Source organism: Dysidea avara, chromosome 10, assembly GCF_963678975.1.
Source record: "Dysidea avara chromosome 10, odDysAvar1.4, whole genome shotgun sequence".
Lineage (NCBI taxonomy): Eukaryota > Metazoa > Porifera > Demospongiae > Dictyoceratida > Dysideidae > Dysidea > Dysidea avara.
Window position 1 is genome coordinate 17517381 of NC_089281.1, and position 18458 is coordinate 17535838.

At 37.6% G+C, this 18458-nt stretch overlaps 3 protein-coding genes across 3 annotated transcripts; 1 reads left to right on the forward strand and 2 right to left on the reverse strand.

Annotated features, from left to right (window-relative positions):
• Positions 1-654: 654 nt before the first annotated feature.
• Positions 655-1889, reverse strand: LOC136269090 (porphobilinogen deaminase-like). The gene has a single exon (XM_066064550.1). It carries the CDS (start codon positions 1781-1783, stop codon positions 791-793), a length of 993 nt encoding a protein of 330 aa, XP_065920622.1. The 5' UTR covers positions 1784-1889; the 3' UTR covers positions 655-790.
• On the forward strand, positions 1879-12246 carry LOC136269086 (uncharacterized). The gene is made up of 8 exons (XM_066064547.1): positions 1879-1923; positions 1970-2457; positions 2976-3052; positions 9261-9675; positions 9756-9878; positions 10019-10129; positions 11256-11459; positions 11512-12246. Exons 1-8 carry the CDS (start codon positions 1911-1913, stop codon positions 11875-11877), a joined length of 1797 nt encoding a protein of 598 aa, XP_065920619.1. The 5' UTR covers positions 1879-1910; the 3' UTR covers positions 11878-12246.
• LOC136269091 (uncharacterized) lies at positions 12001-17607 on the reverse strand. Its single transcript, XM_066064552.1, has 9 exons — positions 17430-17607; positions 17240-17373; positions 16892-16955; positions 16740-16843; positions 16093-16211; positions 15811-15903; positions 15583-15695; positions 12652-12729; positions 12001-12271 (listed from the first exon to the last, which is right to left on the reverse strand). Exons 1-9 carry the CDS (start codon positions 17505-17507, stop codon positions 12140-12142), a joined length of 915 nt encoding a protein of 304 aa, XP_065920624.1. The 5' UTR covers positions 17508-17607; the 3' UTR covers positions 12001-12139.
• Between the last annotated feature and the right edge of the window lie 851 nt (positions 17608-18458).

Consider the following 18458-nt stretch of genomic DNA (forward strand, 5'->3'; position numbering starts at 1 on the left):
TCTTTTGGAAAAGTCTACAGTAAAACCTGTTGTAGCAGCCAGAGAGACCACCTCTGAAAAGGAAAAAGCATGCATATGGCAATGATACACATAACCATAGACACAACTTGGTACACATCTTCATGATATTGGTACTTAAGGACAATTTTCCCAAACCTATGGTACCCATGAAAGCATAGGTGATTCTAAGGGGTGATGGGGGGAGCCCTTGTAATCGTTGTTAGGTTAGGTATAAGGCTGCAGCTGCTGCACATGTTGCTGTCAGACCTTCAGTGCTTATCACTGTAAAGCTCTAATAATAAAATGTCCTCCCCAAATAAGTTTTGGAAAAGTTGCAGTAAATAGGCATTGTTATATTTTTATTTCATCAATTTTAGGCTGCTTTCAAGCCTTCAAATTGCTACAGCTTCTGAAGGTTTCACCCACAGATCAGACCCCCCTAAAATTCTACTTTATATTGTAACCATACAACAATGGTCATACTTGGTCCCCCTGTGGTCAGATCTAGAATCACCACTGCATGAGTGTACCATTCAGAATGTTTAAGAATTCTATGCAGGAAAATAACACTGTTCTTAGATCCAACGTTTCATTCTTACAGCATATTCTGAATATACCATCACTATATAGCTATTTACTCTTGCTATTGTGAGGTGATACCTTATGGCATTATGATACTTTGTATTTAAAACTGCAATCTAATATTATGTACAACTACCAGCATGGCAAGTGAATTAAGTAAATCCTATAGAACAAAAATACCAGAGATTTAAACATTAGATCCAGGAGTTCAGTTTGTGACTTCTTTGATATCAGCCAAAATTGCTTTGGCTCCTTTGTGCAGAAGCTCCATACCTAATTCATTGCCCATGGTTTCCCCAATGCTGTGGCACTCCTCCAACGACAAGCCCGGCAAGTTAGCAACAGGTTTCTCAATCAAATGGTACACTCTTTTGCCACCATCCAAACTACATACCACACACTCTACACTAACAACAGCAGTAGTTGAATTGTAGGACGAGTTGATGCCAACTGGTACACTACATCCTCCACCAAGGTTTAGCAAACATGCTCTTTCTGCACTACACATTAGTAGGGTTGGTTTATCATTCAGAGGTTTAATCAAGGATATAATTCGTGGATCATTTGATCGAGTCTCTATGGTTAGGGCACCTTGTCCAACTGCGTACATGAAAACTGAGTTGTCCAGACGTTGAGATATTCGGTCATCCCAGCCTAGTCTTTGTAGTCCGGCTGTGGCCAATAGAAGGGCATCATATTGATCACTCTCATCAAGTTTCTTTAATCTTGTGTTCAGATTACCACGCACTGTTTGAAACTCAAATCCGGGTCGTATCGATCTCATTAGGGCAATCCGTCGCAGTGAACTTGTTCCAATTACACTGCCTTGTGGTAGACTTTCAAGGCTCTTACCATGCCATTTCGGATGCAGAACTACCGCATCACTTGGATCTTCTCGTTTACAGATAGCAGCAAGAATCATTCCATCTGGTAATGTAGTGGGGACATCTTTTAGGGAATGCACTAGAAGATCTACTTCACCAATAGCTAAGGCTTTCTCAAGCTCCTTTGTGAACAAGTTGGTTTGCCCTATCTTCTGCAAGGCTCTGTCTTGCACCTTGTCTCCGATAGTATCCATCGTGATGATTTCAAATTTAACTGAAGGATTTGCCTTCTCCAAAGCTGCTACAACGCTCTTCGTCTGAATCATTGCTAGCTCGCTTGAACGCGATCCCACTTTAACTATGATACTTTCTGCCATGATATTATATAGCACACACCTGCTTACTGGCTGTCTATAAATTTTTATTCAGCTGAAGACCTACTACGCTCACCGTACGAAATTATTAGAATGGATCAACGGTGTGCGTTATTTAGAATATGCTCACATGGCGCAAACAGGTGAGCTAGTAAACTAAGACCTAATCACATACATGTTTATTTGCAGGGACATATTCGCGGGTAGAAAAGCTCACCCGCGCGGTGGTGGCTTCCGAGGACGGAGGTATTCCATTAGCCCGATTTGTTAGTGACTACCATCGAATGACAAAAACACAATTCCCGTGGAAAGAGCACGGGTTTATTTCTGCCAGGGATATGCTGGTCTCCATGGAATCCACAGTAGAATTCAGGTTCTGTGACGAAGAAAATCAATTTTACCTCGTGCCAGTTGCGCAGAATAGTGGAGGTAACAGTTACGCGCATTGTAACCAAGACGACTCGATAACGTTTACCAGTACACCAGTAAGAACAGAACACGGCAACTGTGGAAGAAATTCAAATAATGACTTTGTGAGTGATGTTCCTTTGCTAGTAGAAGACAAACTGACAACAGTAGCCCAGGGAGATAGTGGGGTATACGAGTTGGACCGCTATGGAAGATTTTCATTGTATGTCACACAGACCAAGGACAAGCCTGTCAAGAACTTCTGGAATGTACGTACGTACTATTACAAGGAGGTTTGATATCATGTAACATTTGACCAACCTCCTCTGTGTTAAGATGTTGGTTGATGATGTGTGCATGGGTCCAAACTTTTGTAGTTGTGAAGTTATGTGATCTTTGCAGCAGTTCAAAAGTTGGGCACTAAAATTTTCATATGATTCTATGCACAAAGAATGTCACTTTAAATTTTGTAGTATTTTTAAAAATTTTGTGTTGGGCATGTGCATGTATGACCAACACTCATAACTACTCAGTCTCATTTCTTTGTTATGACACTTAACACTTTGTGAAGTATTGATTTATTTTATGCCCCAAATCCATGGTCCCACATTAGATCCTGATATTTCCCTAATACGGACATTTAACATGGTCCCCTGAAATAGTGGAGTTTCATTAGATTTTTGTAAAGTCTTTGCCATTGATTATGGTGTCCGTTATGTAGCAGTTTTCCACAGTTCATACATCTCACAAAGTAATGATTATTGTCTAATATTTCTTGTTTCCACAGAAGCCCAATTTGAAGAAGATGTTCTCCCCATTTGGTGATGTGGTTGATGTTGCAGTGATGTCAAACAATCGGTCGGGGTATGTACTGAATACTACTAATAGCATTTTGTAGGTATTATTTTCTGAAATACACTGTAGCTGCATATAATATACTAATGAAAAAAACCATTGAAATGTCAATGCAACAAAAAGCAAGCGTTTTAGTCACAAAATTATTCCTAAAATAAAAAATCTCTGAATCCCATCTGCCTGCCTGACCACAGTTGCAAGGCTGGAGGCTAAACTAAGCAGCATGCAGCCACCATTTTATGCCATGATATCAAACTCACTTGTGGCATGCACGTACTGCAATCCACTTTGCTTTTTATTTTCATTTTTTTTCTTCCCATATTGACACTTTGTTTAGAAGAACATACTTAGATGCCACACTTTAAGCTCTTAGCTACTGTAAGAGGGATGTAGCTGTACTTATACAACTATCCGATTACTACTGAATCATCTTTAGAGCAATCGGAGAACAGCAGTCACATCCTTAAATTATTAGAACATGGTCACCATACCGTAGCGGTATTTTATTACTATTAGCTATGCACACACACACATGCCCCTTGATCTAAGGTGTACTCAAGGCTAAGGTAAGGCTGAAACGAATAGTAATTCATTATTGTTAATCAGACAGTTGTATATTCAATCTTGAAAGGCTTCTGAAAGTTGTTGTAGTAGTAGTAATTAAGTGATTTTGTCCCTTCTTGAGCTCCTAGTTCTTTAAATTTGGTATACATTTCATCCTCTCTGAGATAAATGAGATTGAGACACTCTAATAAAGCAGTCATTCTAGTGGCACAGCCACGTGTGTATATTATAGGCTATTAAGCTATGATATATGATAAAAATGGAGTTAGGGTTCCATAAGAAAATCTTTTACCTGTGTAATGATGTTCTGGGCATTTCTAAGTGTGATTAGATATACTGACTGAAGTCTTGGGTTGAGTGGTATCCAGACAAAAAACTGCCAAGCTGTAAAAAGGGTGTGTATTAATGTAACCCAGCTATTGAAGGCCTTACCGTTTTGTGTGGATTTCATTTCTGTTTATGGCCCCAAGGTTTATTTACCCACTCTACAGACACAATAATGATTATTATACAGAAGTTATAAATGTACATTGTTTTTTATTTATTTTTACTTTATGGTAATAAGTGCACATGTTTGAGGAATTTTAATAGAATACACCTAGGAATGTTGAGCAATCTAGATTTTCCATTGGTAGAAATTATGAACTTTTACTCTCTCTTTTTGTTTCCTTTTAGTAGCTATTTATTGTACTGGTCTATTGAGTAGATTTTAGTTAGTTATAAAGTAGAAATTAAGTGAGGTAAACAGCCATGGTAGCAGCAAGAGGGATACCCCATATAAATATTATGTACTCTTGGTAGCAGTGGATTAGTGGATTTGGAATCTTGGATGCTCAGTATGGAAGTTGTTGGTACACTTTTTATCCCTCAGTGACTGTTCTATTAGAGTACAGTTGTTTTGGTTTAACTCTGTAGCTGTTACTTCTTTATTTTTCTAACCATCTAAAGGCACTGCTACAATGGTTAGCCTGTGTTTACAACAAATTACTGATTTACCCTGTACAGTAGTTGTGACAGAAGCTGATATTTTTTTAAATGTAAATATAAGCGTTTGTAACACCGTGGACGCTTATCAGATGCCTTGCAAACTTAGTGCTTGAATTCACCTTTATGTGTTCTTAATCTATACCAAATTTCAAGGTAATCGAAGTATGCATTTGTGTTTTATAACAAAGCGTGCAAAAAGAATAATCGCCCCTAAATCATGTAGTAAGTTTAAGCTAATTTTCTCTGTGGCCTAGCAGGCAGCTACTATACAAAATGTCGTGCTTTGTGGAAGGGAACATGCAGCCGTGTCAGTGTAAAATTACTTTTTTTTTCTACCTGTCAATGTAGACAGCTTTCTTTTTTAGGGCGTGTCCCTTGTGTATGTATCTTTCCATTTCACATACTGTTGTTATATTGTTGGTCAAGATATCATCTCTTCACCTTACGTGATGGGTATACTATATGTACTTCTACCAAGAGTTAATCATACAGTATGATAGTACTGTATATTAGGGACATCGAAGGTGTGGGGGCGATCCATGATATAATATAACCCAAAAACCTGCCGCGATTTTTCCTCACAATGACATGACAGTATTGGTTGGGTAAAACCAAGCCCAAAAGTGTCTTCAGATCGACCCGAAACGTTTCCGTCGAGTTGCTACAGAATTTTTTTTTAATTTAGTCAATGGAATTTTCTACTGCCTGCCTACCTGCCTGACGCCTTCAGTCAAGCGTAGCGGAAAACTGGCTACAGCTACAGCCCTAATTCTTTCGCAGAAACGTTTCTAGATCGCTTAAGAAAAAACCTTTGGTATATTGATAAACATACAATGCTTGCGCTATTGTCTTACCTTTTATCCTTCTTTACCATGGCCATCAGTCAAGGTTCTACCGCAGAGTGTTAATAGACTACAGTACGGCTTCCATACCAGTGTATATTGCATCAAACTATTCGAATACTCGTGGTCACCGGTTGTACCAAAAACACACGCGTACGTCAGACTCGCTGTTGATATCGATCAGAGAGAGCAACTCACGGTGAGCTATATAGCAATGTGTAAGTCAATAAATATAGTTTAATTAGTAACAATGTTAAACTGAGTCGGGTCATCCAGGTCCTGCTTTACAGATTATTCGGGTCTGACCCTATGTGCTAAATTAAATGTGGATGTGTTACCACACGTCATGGCGTAGCTCTGCTTCTTTCGTGAGCCACGCCCACATACGTAAATTACAGTCTGTAGACATGGTAGCCACGTCCATTCATCAGTGTGTAGGTATGCACGAATCCACGCCCACTTACGTAAATTACTGTCTGTAGACATGGTAGCCATGCCCATGTAGATATGCACGAATCCACGTCCATTATTGTCTGCAGGCTTATGTAGAGCCACGCCCACTTATTAGTTGTTATTATATGAGTCATAATCTAGTATAATAGTGCTGTGAGTAACTCAGCAGATATTTAGTGGTCATGAGCTTGCAAAAAAACTTCACAAACAAGTATAAGAAAAAATTGGGAATTTTATATTAGATTAGGGACAATGTATAATGCTGCAATAAAAAGTACTGAAACAAGCTGGATCGGAGTAGTACGTAATGTCCAAATACTGTAAAACATTAAGAAGTGAGTATCCCTACTGTACACTCAATGCAAAGTAGGGATACTCACTTCTTATTGTTTTACAGTATTTGGACATTACGTACTACTCCGATCCAGCTTGTTTCAGTAATTTTTATTGCAGCATTATACATTGTCCCTAATCTAATTTAAAATTCCCAATTTTTTCTTATACAGTACGATAGTACTGTATGGTAGGGACGACGAAGATGTGGGCGTGGTCTACGAAGATAAATCAAGCCAAAATCATCTTTGCAAACCCTTCACGGCCACTTGACAGTATTGGTCAGGTATAACCAAGCCCAAACATGCCTTCAGAACGACCAGAAGCATTTTCGATTAGGTGCTACGAAATTAAAAAAAAATTTTTTTTGCGAATTTTCTACTGCCTCACTGCCTGCCTGTCAAGCGTAGCGGAAAATTGGCTACAGCTACAGCCTTACTTCTTTGGCGGAAATGCTTCGAATTTCATGGAGATGAAACTTTTAGTATTTTAAATATCCTACAGTGTATGTGCTATTGCTTACTGATTTTCCTTTGATCCTTCTTTATCGTGGCCATTGCTCAGCAGTAGGGCTTCCATATCAATAGGGCTTCCATAATCATTGTGAATACACGTGTTATCGCACCAAACTTTTAGAATACGTTTGTGATTTGACGTTTGGTTTATACAGGATCTATCGTACGTCGTCGACAAGATATACGCGTAAGACATCTTGTTTAGTATTAGTGTGTTTGTTGTTTAGCAGCTAGGTTTAACTGCTTGCGTTTCTAAACACATTTCTTTGCGACTAACACATTCTTCGCTATTACAGCATTAACACTTCTTTATGTATCCTTGCATGTGCTTACTATTGTCTACACAAGTCAGCAAAACCATATACATACATGATTGGAATAGTCAAATAACTATCTAAAGCTGTTAACACTATTAAGTGTAAAATGCATATACAAAACTTCTAATTCAATACATGAATAATAATGTATTAAGTGCATAATCTCATAGAAACCCTGCATATTATGTTTTGTTACAATTCCTTGTCAGTTGTCAGTCGCTCCAGCAGTATTGTCCTTATGTGCAACAATTACTTGTTGTGTTCCACCATATTCCCACTACAATGATCAATGTGTACTGTATAGCTAACCTATGACAGGTACAAAGAAAGCATAGCTTATTTGGTAACATCATTGTTAACAAAGTTATAGCTAACGAATGTGTAAAAGGTAGAGTAGGGCTTATCATACAGTACGATAGTAACTGTATAGTAGGGACCACAAAGGAGTAGGCTGGCCCACAAAATAATATCACCCAAACATCAGCCTCAATTTTCCCTTACAACGATGAGGCAGTATTGGTGAGGTAAAACTAAACCCAAACAAGCTTTCAGATCGACCCGAAATGCTTTCAACAAGTTCTTGATTAAAATGCTGTGTAACGGGTTGAACATAGCTGACAACGAAGTGTAATGGTAACTTCACTTTTCACACAATAATTGATATAGCTGGGGCACGCGGTGCCTTTTCAGATGCGGTATGCGTGGGGTCACCAGCTATAATAAAATTATTTACAAAAAAAGTTAACAAACAAGTACACGAAAAAATTTGGAATTTTCAACTAGAGTAGGGACGACAGTACATTGATAAAAAGTACTGAAACAAGTGCATAGGGGTAGTGAACAATACTAAAATACAGTTAAATAATAAGACGTGTTATATCCCTACTGTGCATTTCCATTATGGCATCTTAAGCACAGTAGGGATATAACACGTCTTATTATTTAACTGTATTTTAGTATTGTTCACTACCCCTATGCACTTGTTTCAGCAATGTACTGTCGTCCCTACTCTAGTTGAAAATTCCAAATTTTTTCGTGTACCTTGTACTTGTAGTATTATTAACTCTTGCTTATACCAAGAGTTCATAATATTGTAAGGGGGAGAAAGGCTTGACCTTATCAATGCCAATCATCACCTATCAACAGTTCTTTGTCAGCAGTAGAATCAAGCTAGAGGTGTACATATGAACTTGCAGCAGTGTGTTCATACTGGCAGTTAGACACTCTTCCATACAAATATTATCAAGAGTTCATAATATAGTAGTGGGAGAGAGTGTCTAACTGAAATATTCCCATGTGTTAAGTTACACCTGAGTCTGTTCAAAGAATAAAGATTTGACCTTATCAGCACCAATTAACACTAATCAACAGTTCTCTATCAGAAGTGGAGGTATTGATTTAATCAAAGAGAAACTTAACACAGTGTGTTTATATTGACAGTAGGACACTCTCCCACTACTATATTATGAACTCTTGATATTATGAACTCTTGCTTATTCTAGCTAGTAGCGCAAGTTGCCAATTATCGACACCATTTCATCACGCAATTGTAATTCCTTAATTTAATGGTGTATGAACTTACGGTTTGAACCATTTAACAGAGCAGTCCTTCGTCTCTTAGTGCACCAAATTTTAATTATCTCAGGTGAGTGACGTCTTGTTATGAGGAAAATCGCAATACCTATCGTGTGCCAATTATCGGCATGGGGTACCTATTATTGGCAATTGTACTTTCCTGACTGACCAATTATCGGCACAATGTGCGATTTTGTGTGTAACTCCATGATGGCTCATTGGTTCTTTGTGAAATTTTTATGGGAGGTGTAGTCCTAAGATAACTCCATTTCACAGAAGTTTTACGAGATGAGGCCAGCCGTTTGAGAGATATTTAGGTTAGACGTAAAAGCATACTGGTTTCCAATACAAAATTATTTTAACGCAATTCCATGCTTAACCAGAATGGCATACTAAGAGCTGACTAACACTATAGCATGCTAAAACTAACCAAAATGTTAGGTTGTAATACATTTTTTTGACAAAACTCAGAGAGTGCGCAAAGGCTATGGTTAAAATGACTACACCTTAAAAGAACCCATCTATACACATGGTAAGTATGCTTATAGGTTTTTAGTCAAAAAATATTTTTAATGGAGACCATATAGATCAATGATAACATGTTGGCAAGTTTCACTTAGAACTGTTACAGGTTTGTCAGGTTCTGGACAGTGGAGGAGGCTAAGAAAGCCGTAGAATCACTAAATAACATGCCCATTTCATCTGATGGTATCAAATTGATAGTACAACCACCGAAAAGCAAACACCAGAAGCCTGGTGCACCTGCTGCAAACAAGGAAGCACCAAAATCTTACAAGAAAGAAGCAGCAAGGCCAACTACTAAACATCCAGTTAAGCAACTCAATAAAATGAGGACAGCTCAAGTAAAGTCTTCCCCTAATGATGGCAGTGATGATGATAATGATGATGTTTGGGATGATGGACTGTTGCCTAGGCATGTTCATGGTAATAGTCACCGTAGTGATGGTGGTGTTGCTAATGGCATGACAGCATTGGACATTGGTGAAACAGACAGTGGATCTCTGAGGGAGATGTTTGTGTCTGAGGTAAACACACAAACACACACGCATAGTACAACACATGCGGTCACTCTATACACAGTTAGAGTTCAATGCTTTCTTTGTAGGTGGAGTCACCTGGGCTACTCTGGTTGAAAGATGCAAGCTTGAGTGGGCGTGATCTTCAGTTGCTCTCATTATCCATCGAGATGCAGCAAGACCAAGTGAAGAAACTACAATCATGGATGTTGGTATGTGAGCAGTGTGAGGATTATGATGGCTCACTTATCATTTTCAAATTTGCCTACTGTACATTCACTCAATGTTACCTACTTGGCTACTGCACATGGATAGTTAGGTGTTAGCAACACATCTGTGATTTTTCTCATAGCCAAAAGAGGGTACAGTATACTGTATCAACACTCAAGAGCTGGAGAAGAACAAGGGTGAAGTGAAGTGGAAGAGGGTGGTTGTTAATCGTGTGCTGCAGAGCTCTGAACAGGTACTTGTGTGCTGGTGTCTTTAAGTGTGAGATGGGAGTACTGGTTACGCTAGATTCATAAAGCCACCTTGTATGTGACTGGATCTATGAAAACCAAACACAATCGCACAATTTTCAAATAATCTACTTAGTCAATGTATGCTCTGGTGGAGTTTCAGCCTCATATGCAAATAACTTTGTGAGTTACAGCCCAGAAAAACTTGAATTTGTACAGCAAGTATAGGGAAAATAAATTACAGGCGCTTACTAAAACGGTTGTAACTTAGGAGCATAGTAACATATGGAGTTGAAATTTGCACCACCATGTTCGCTATGAATAGGGGAATTGATTACTGGGTAAGTTTTTGTCTTGTATCACCTTTCTTCACTACATACAAAGGCAAAATAAGTACAGAAAAATCAACCGCATATTGTACTATCGTTTCAATGTAATGTAAACAAACACCCACAACTTGCATATCCTTGGGTCTACTGCAATGAAACAAAGATTTTCAAACTCCTCTTGAGTGGGTGAATAAGATGATGTCCAAGTTTTTGTAGTTAGGCTCTTTCTTCACTATGAACAAAGAATTTAAATAATTTATGGTTTTTAAAAAATAATATGCGAATATTTCACCCATTGTATTCAATGCTTTATATAGTGGAACCTCAGTTATCCAAACCCCTTTGGACCAGAGGTGGTCCATAAGTTTGAAAAGTCCGTATCTCTAGAACTGTGTATAAATAACCTTAAAATAGCACGAAGAAAATTTTTTTGAAAATATCAGTATTTTCAACTACCCTAATAGAACACTCAATACTGTAATAGAGCAGTCATTTCCGTGGTTCAGTTAACCGAGAATCCAGATAAGTGGCATCCGGATAACTGGGGTTCCACTGTACTGTAAATTTAGTCTTGCACGATAGTGTCGGGTTTTTGCAGATCCAGTTACATATATATAATCACCATACCCCAAACATAGCTAATTCAGCATGACCTCACTAATAAGACTACCTCAAATATAGTGACTATTGTCATGTACTGTAGGTCCCAAACATAACTAAGGTGTACTTTACTAGGACCACCTCATTATTTAAAGTGGTGGCCCTGTTACCATTGTTTTTGTAATAATTTTTTCACTGTCAGGTTGAAGTGCGTTATGTTGACATTGGTGAAGTGGCTAGTCTGCAGATGTCGTCTCTCTACTCTGTACCATCATCATGCCAATTGCAAGAAGTGCCACCTGCTGTTATTCCATGTTACTTGTGGGGTGTGGCATCAACCCACGATAAGAGAGAGTGGTGGCCACTTGACAACCAGTTACTATGGTCTTTAATTAGAAACAAAAAGGTACAGTTTATTACTTAACACAAAATATTTATCAAATGAAATATTATTGTAGGTGTTTGCCAAGTTAAGAAGTAGCATAGTAGAAATCTCTGATCACAATCAACACTGTGTACCAGTAGAATTGTTTTTTGATGCTGATGGTACACAAGACATTAGAGAACAGTTGATAGCTGACGGACACTTTGTGACACAGACGGACAACAGTGTAGTGAGCAAAGAATCGGACAGTAGTGAAATCAGTTCACCCGTGGTGAGTACACCTGTAGAATCTGGAACAATGTGGAAACCTGCTAGAAAGGCAACCACTGACCCTTTACCCCAATCTCATTCCCACAATCACAATGATACAGAAACATCGTCATCTTCTATGTGGAAACCTAAAAAATTACCAACCAATTTGTCATTTTCAGACTGGTAATGATCAATTTCTACTTTGTACATTTGGAATACCACCTTCTGACATCGTATAGTATATTATTTGTACAGTATAAATTGTATTTAAAGCTAGAAGCTTTCAAATCGTTGAAAAATGTGCTCAATATCACTTTGTGCTTTGACTTTGTATATATTTACATCAATGAATTGTATGAATTATTGTGTATTTACAAAATGTAGCTTTGTAGTTAAATACGTTATAACGGCTATGTACAGTTCTGTGAATAATGAAATTGCAGTGTCTGTTACTGTTTTTGCCCTGGTTTATAAGGGTTGTCATCCGTTAGTTTGATGGAGCTCAGTTTGTGGTTGACCATTCTGTGATGGGCTTCGTCTGCTCGTATCACTAGTATCACATCTCTCATCATTGTTCCGTCCTGTTGTAGAAAAGTCATGATGTAAGCAAGTCAACCCAGGGGAACTTGATCAGTATGTTCACCATAGCTGGCTTTAGTTAGCATAGACTTAGACAATAAGCACTTAAAACTTGGGCTCTTGCTTTCACACAAGCCTCAATAGTAGTGATAGGTCACACTATCTGAGTATGGTACAGAAATGGACTGTATTTCCATAAAATTAATTACTCATACAGTACAATTTATGTGGATATTGGGTAGATACTGCACAGTCGAGTAACATGTAAATTGCTAACCCTTATTCTACATCTGGAACTCAAGACAATACACAATAGGTAACCTCACATACAAACTACATGGACAGACAGACTACAGTACAAAACCACAATACACTAATTCACCTCCAAATGCCAGTACTTTTTTGCAATGGGTGGGGCTTCCATATTACTCCACATCTTCAGTGATCCATCATCAATACACTATGGCCAATAATATGTGTAATGGGTTAGCGGAGTATAGCTGATTGTTTAAGGTATCCACCTCTATTATTACAGAACCACTTTGTTATAGTGGTACTTCATCAATAAAACCAACTGCAGTAGTCAAGTACTGTAACTCACTTTAGTTTTTAAAATGATTAAATCTGTGATAAAAAATTTTGTGTAAAAGTATTTTCATATGATTTGCATGCATGACTGCTCTATTAGAGTAGTTTGATCTTATGTAAGAAATTTTCATACAAGTTTTTGCATACGAAATTATTTTAGAATGAAAAAAGCAAATTACAGTAGACTCTCCCAAACATAAATAAACATAGCTAAGGTATCATGACCACATTAATAAAAACATCTCATAGTGACCCCAGGTCCCAACATAAGCTGTGTTGATTCATCGCACACAAGAGCATAGCAAACTCATTGTATGTTGGTAGGCAGTTTGTTTATTATTTCTGTGTACACATGGCAAATAAACTACATAGGAGAGAAGTCGATCCCAGTATGATATGGGACGATGGTAATGGTGCTGAATGAAGAATTGGTACAAGGCATTTGAATTGTAAGATTTTATCAAGATAATAGTAAATCTTTGCAATCTATTAGTAAATCAACCATAGTAGGATGGAAAACTTAAACTAGTTAGGGAAGTGATAAAATTTCTGGCTTAACACTCCTACTAGAATTGTGTTTATAAAACAGTCCTACACTGCCACATCATTATTGAGATAATATTGTTTATTGAGATAAAAATTGTCGTTTTATCGAGATATAAGCAAATTAATTTTGCTATCTTGTTTACAATAGGTGATTTAGGAATCTAATCTTTTTATTTTAATTATCTCCCAGTCCTAATATATGGCAACAAATGTAATGAGAAATTTTTATGTTAGAGTAGGGATCATAGAAATAAAAGAAAGGAAACAAGGGAGATCATCTACACTTCCAGCTACTGATATTTAATGTGATATACAGCCTGTGTCAATAATATAACCATGACTGAAGTAGGGATTAAATATCAAATAGTACATATAGCTACAGGTGTAAATGACCTTCATTGCTTTTTATACTTTCCTGTACAGGAAAGTGTGTGGTTTCTTCTTCCCTGTTGGTGAGATGGTCTCAGCTAGCTGGTGTTGTTGGAACTGTATACATTCCATGGTGGGTGCCCTTTATATGTATAAAAATTGGTTTCTTAGGCTACCATATAGAGGGAAACTTTGGTGTGGGTAAACTTTGGCGAATAGCAAGCTAAATCACATTTGGCGAAATAAACTTTGGCGAATTCAAGCTCAATCTGTAGCTGGCGAATTTGTAGTGAATCGCCTAATTCGCCAACATTTCCCCCCGCCAAAGTTTCCCTCTATATGGCATATAGTGCAAGTTATGGTCAAAAATGCATCCCTGCAATTTCCTATTTGCTACACTACATGCATAGTTTGATAGCTCTTTCTCCAGTGAACAAAAATGTCCAAACCTCCCAAGCGTGGTTCTGTACAGTTTAGCAGCACTAAAGGTGAAAACTATTGGCTATCATCGCATCTATGTGACAACTATACAACCTTATTTCTAATGTATTGTTCATAGAGCTAACAAAAGACTCTTGGAGAAGTGAAGTATCCTTGACTATTCATCTAAAATTCAAAAGTCTCAAAAGAAAATATTTTAAAGCTAAATTATGGGATGATTGATTCCTTCTGTTCCAGCTCATCCAGCAGTACAGTAGTAAAACTACGTAAATGCTTCAAACATTTCTGAAAATTAAGCAAAAATGCTACAAAAAAGGTGACATCTTGTGCTAAGTATGATCAAACAAGTGGGTGTAGTTAAAGATGGATGACAGGCGATTGAAACTATGCCATACAATTGTACTGCCACTTGATTACCATATTACACGAGTCTTATAACCCAAGCAAAGGAATGTGTTTGGTATGGTCCTTCAAGTAACTACCACTTTAGGTTGTTAATCGATAGTATTAGCCATGGAATAAGTAGAGTTTGCAAATCATAACCAACCAGATCCCTGGTAGATGAAATACTTTTCAAAGATTTGTAATTCCTCCTCCGAAGATTCATAGAATACTGAAACTGTAGTTGTTGTGATTCTATTTTGAAATACTTTTCAAAGATTTGTAATTCCTCCTCCGAAGATTCACAGAATACTGAAACTGTAGTTGTTGTGATTCTATTTTATGTAGCTAATTGTGTTGATACCACATGCTGTGCCTGTTGAGATTCACAAAGTGGATGTGGTACAAATTGTGAGCAAAACAACATAAGATTGTTTATGAGGAAATGTATGAATAGTTTTCCACTGAGTGATGATGTCACTATCCTTATGATATCTGGAAAGATTTTAGGATATCCAGATATTAAAATCAATTAGCCATTTCATCTCTAATGTGGTCTATAGAATGAGAATATTTTCTATAAGACTCTGTGTAGTGTCTGTGTGTCTTCATGTCACAAAAATCTGCCACTGAAAGTATCTTGATCATTATGCTATAATCTATAGCTGTGCATGGTTGGCAAAAAGGGCTGAAGCAATGTCAAACAGTAAAAAAAATTGTAGCCTTATCCATACATAGTTAAGATATGTTTAACTGGAGGCATTAGGCAGTCAGTTCGTCAGTCAGTTAGCACAAAATTCGAAAAAATTAATATTTCACGCCAAGCGGTTATGAAGAAGACATGAGAGTTGGTTTTGGGTGACAGTTTTGGGGAAAAATGCCACGATCCTTACAATACAGTACTATACCAACATTTCAGTTCTAGGACCTAATTTGTAGCTTTAACTGTAACCAATAAAATCTCAAACAAATTACAAGACTTGCTCACTTCTAAGCAGTGAGTGTAAGTCCTCACCGCCTCTTCTTCCAAGTAGCCGACAAACCTATGACAAAATCTTGGACTAATCATGTATGAAGTCCAGAATGCAGTCAAGAACATTCCTGAATAAAATATTTTACATCATAATAGATGAATAATTAATGATGCAATCTTGGATGATCCAATCTTGGATGATCCAACATCCAGATGATGCAACAATTACACATGTACACCAACCTTGAGATATTATAACACAACTTCTAAACAGGAAACTGGGGTTCTTCAAATCCAATGCAGTAAGAAGATGCATTCTTTCATTCTCGGCTTCCTCTGCCAATTGAGAATATTATATTTAGTGAATTACATACAATATTTATTAGTTGGTGAACTGAGTGTGCAGTGAAATCTGTGTGTTGTGGACACCTTAGAAAAGCGTCCTAATTATCCAGGTCAGTTTAAATAGATATTATCTTCTGCTTATTTTGAAATGTCCACATTATCACGTTTTACTTTCTGTACCTAACAAAGTGTGGATCCACCCGTGGTCCCTTCTCAGTTTCCGTAATGACTGGAGGTGTCTTGTCATGGCAGCAACCATCCCAGGGACTCCTGCCACCGTCTCCAGAAATATTATCCTCCTAAACAGGGCCAATACAAACAACAGCAGTCTACATGTGTGCAGCATTATATACCATTAGGATGTTACCATCATTGAGGTGATCAAACAATGAAAAATATAGCCAATAACACTAATACTCGATAGCTAGCTAACTATCCTTCAAATTGTCAAGCAAACTTTATTCCCATGTACGGTGTTAGAAATAATTTGCACAACGATACTTTGCAGAGTAACTGTTTTACACACTGGCATAAAATTTATGAAATCACTTCCTGCATAGTTCCTGTACAGATTTTTACACCAGGAATAAAATATAATTATGTACTTGGCCCAACTGTCAGTTACCCTCCATAGATCCTCCACCCCAGCTACAGCTTTCATAAAAAGACCAAGCGTGTTTGCCACTATACTGACCTGCCTTATATAGATGGATGGTTGCTTTAAAAAAAACAAAAAAAAACACAGGTAAATTACCATGCTCTGTAAATTTCTATGGCTCGCAGTTAGACAGGTGGCCATGACAGGTCACCATTCCATATGGACTTACCTTAGCCATTTTGATTCATCCAGTGTGCCAAACACTTTGCCAAATGAATAGCCAGAGAAAACATCAAACATTACTCGTAAACTTTTCACAGCATATAATGCTAGCTGTAAAATCCAACATTACAACAAAACAGGCTGTTACTAGTTAAATACCTTATCAACTTTGGTCTTTGGCTCTTCATGTGTGATTTCCACACTCTCAAGTTCTTCTTTCGACCTGCAGATTTGAAACACAAATAGTTGTAGCTAGTTGGTGCACTGAAAAGAAATCCATATTTACAAGTTTATTAATAGTTAGCTACATAACTGGTCAGTTAGATCCCAAATATTTAGGTTTAGGCGGATCCATAAAATGATAGCATAGTGGGAAATTGAAGTGAAAGTGTAAAACCCGGCATTGTTGTTTTAATTTTTAAAGCGTGCATGTCTTAAGAGTCAAGTGGGAAATGAGTTTCTTAGCCTGCACGCTGGTGTGTAGCTACATGAAATACTATGATTTACCATATGGGATGGGGTAAGGTGTAGCTAGTCTTTCCAAAGCCCATGTGTTCGGCTAGAGGATGAGATATTTCGCTCCTCCGGAAATGAGGCGCTTCTCTAGACAATCCAAGACTAGAGCTAAACAACCTAGCAGCCTGCAGTATTACATAGTTAATAGTTATCACATATTTTCAGGCTACGCCTACAGTACCTGAGTTGGTGATCGGCTTGACGGCCTGATAGCAAAATACAGTCGAAAATTAGTTGGTAAAGTCGCTCTAATCGCCATTCCACTTAGATATTTGAAAATGCAGAGGGTATCAAGAATTCTCTCACCATAGATAATATTATGCTCTCACCTGCGACTTCACCACTATTTATAAGCGCCCTGTGGTCAAGTTGTATCCTTAGTAACGTTAATAAAATTACGTATTTTGGTAGTCGGATTATACTATCTCTAATTATGTCATAATTACGATGAACTTTGCTTTATGGTTCTCAGTCACGTACACTCATGCACAGGAAGTTTAAACAACCACTTGATATACCTGTCCTACTTATATCTACATGCTCACTTTATTTATGAAGCCCAACATGTGAGAGACAATCCAACTTCTACTGATCACTGAACAAGTGAACACAGTTCAATTTGGCTTTATTCAGGGTAGATCCACAACTCAACAGCTCCTATTATTCCTCAACTACATCTACGAAGCAATTTCACTTGGTCGCCAAATCGATGTTATATACCTTAACTTTCGAAAGGCTTTTGACATGGTTCAACATAGCCAACTAGCTACTTTCTAAATTGTGGAAAATAGGTATCAGTGGAAGTTTATGGCAACGGTTCAAAAATTACTTGACCAATCGTAGACACTGTGTAGCTACGTATCACCAACATGTTATCTGACACTTTACCAGTGTTGTCCGGGGTTCCACAAGGAAGTATCCTTGGCCCTCTATTATTTTTAATCTATGTGAACGATTTGCCATCAGAGGTTACTTCCTCAAAACCTTTTCTGTTTGCAGATGACACAAAGCTATTGAAAATCATATCTCAACTATCAGACAGTGTGTTTTTACAGAAGGATTTGGACTCCTTCTACAACTGGAGTATTACTAATGAACTCTATTTTGGAATTTCAAAATGTGTGTTAACATCATACCACATAGAGTCGAATATATTGCAACATCTAAGTGAACATTGAGATCTTGGAATACAAATGTCAAGTGATCTATC

Bases quoted from the DNA above. Each gene is read 5' to 3' on its own strand.
- LOC136269091 (XM_066064552.1), bottom strand. From the start codon at position 17,507: ATGGCGATTAGAGCGACTTTACCAACTAATTTTCGACTGTATTTTGCT. The intron at 17,374-17,429 runs GTACTGTAGGCG...GTAATACTGCAG, and splicing joins CAAGCCGATCACCAACTCAG to GCTGCTAGGTTGTTTAGCTC. The intron at 15,696-15,810 runs GTTGGTGTACAT...TATTTTATTCAG, and splicing joins TTGTGTTATAATATCTCAAG to GAATGTTCTTGACTGCATTC.
- LOC136269090 (XM_066064550.1), bottom strand. From the start codon at position 1,783: ATGGCAGAAAGTATCATAGTTAAAGTGGGATCGCGTTCAAGCGAGCTA.
- LOC136269086 (XM_066064547.1), top strand. The intron at 2,458-2,975 runs GTACGTACGTAC...TTGTTTCCACAG, and splicing joins CTGTCAAGAACTTCTGGAAT to AAGCCCAATTTGAAGAAGAT. The intron at 9,676-9,755 runs GTAAACACACAA...CTTTCTTTGTAG, and splicing joins GGGAGATGTTTGTGTCTGAG to GTGGAGTCACCTGGGCTACT.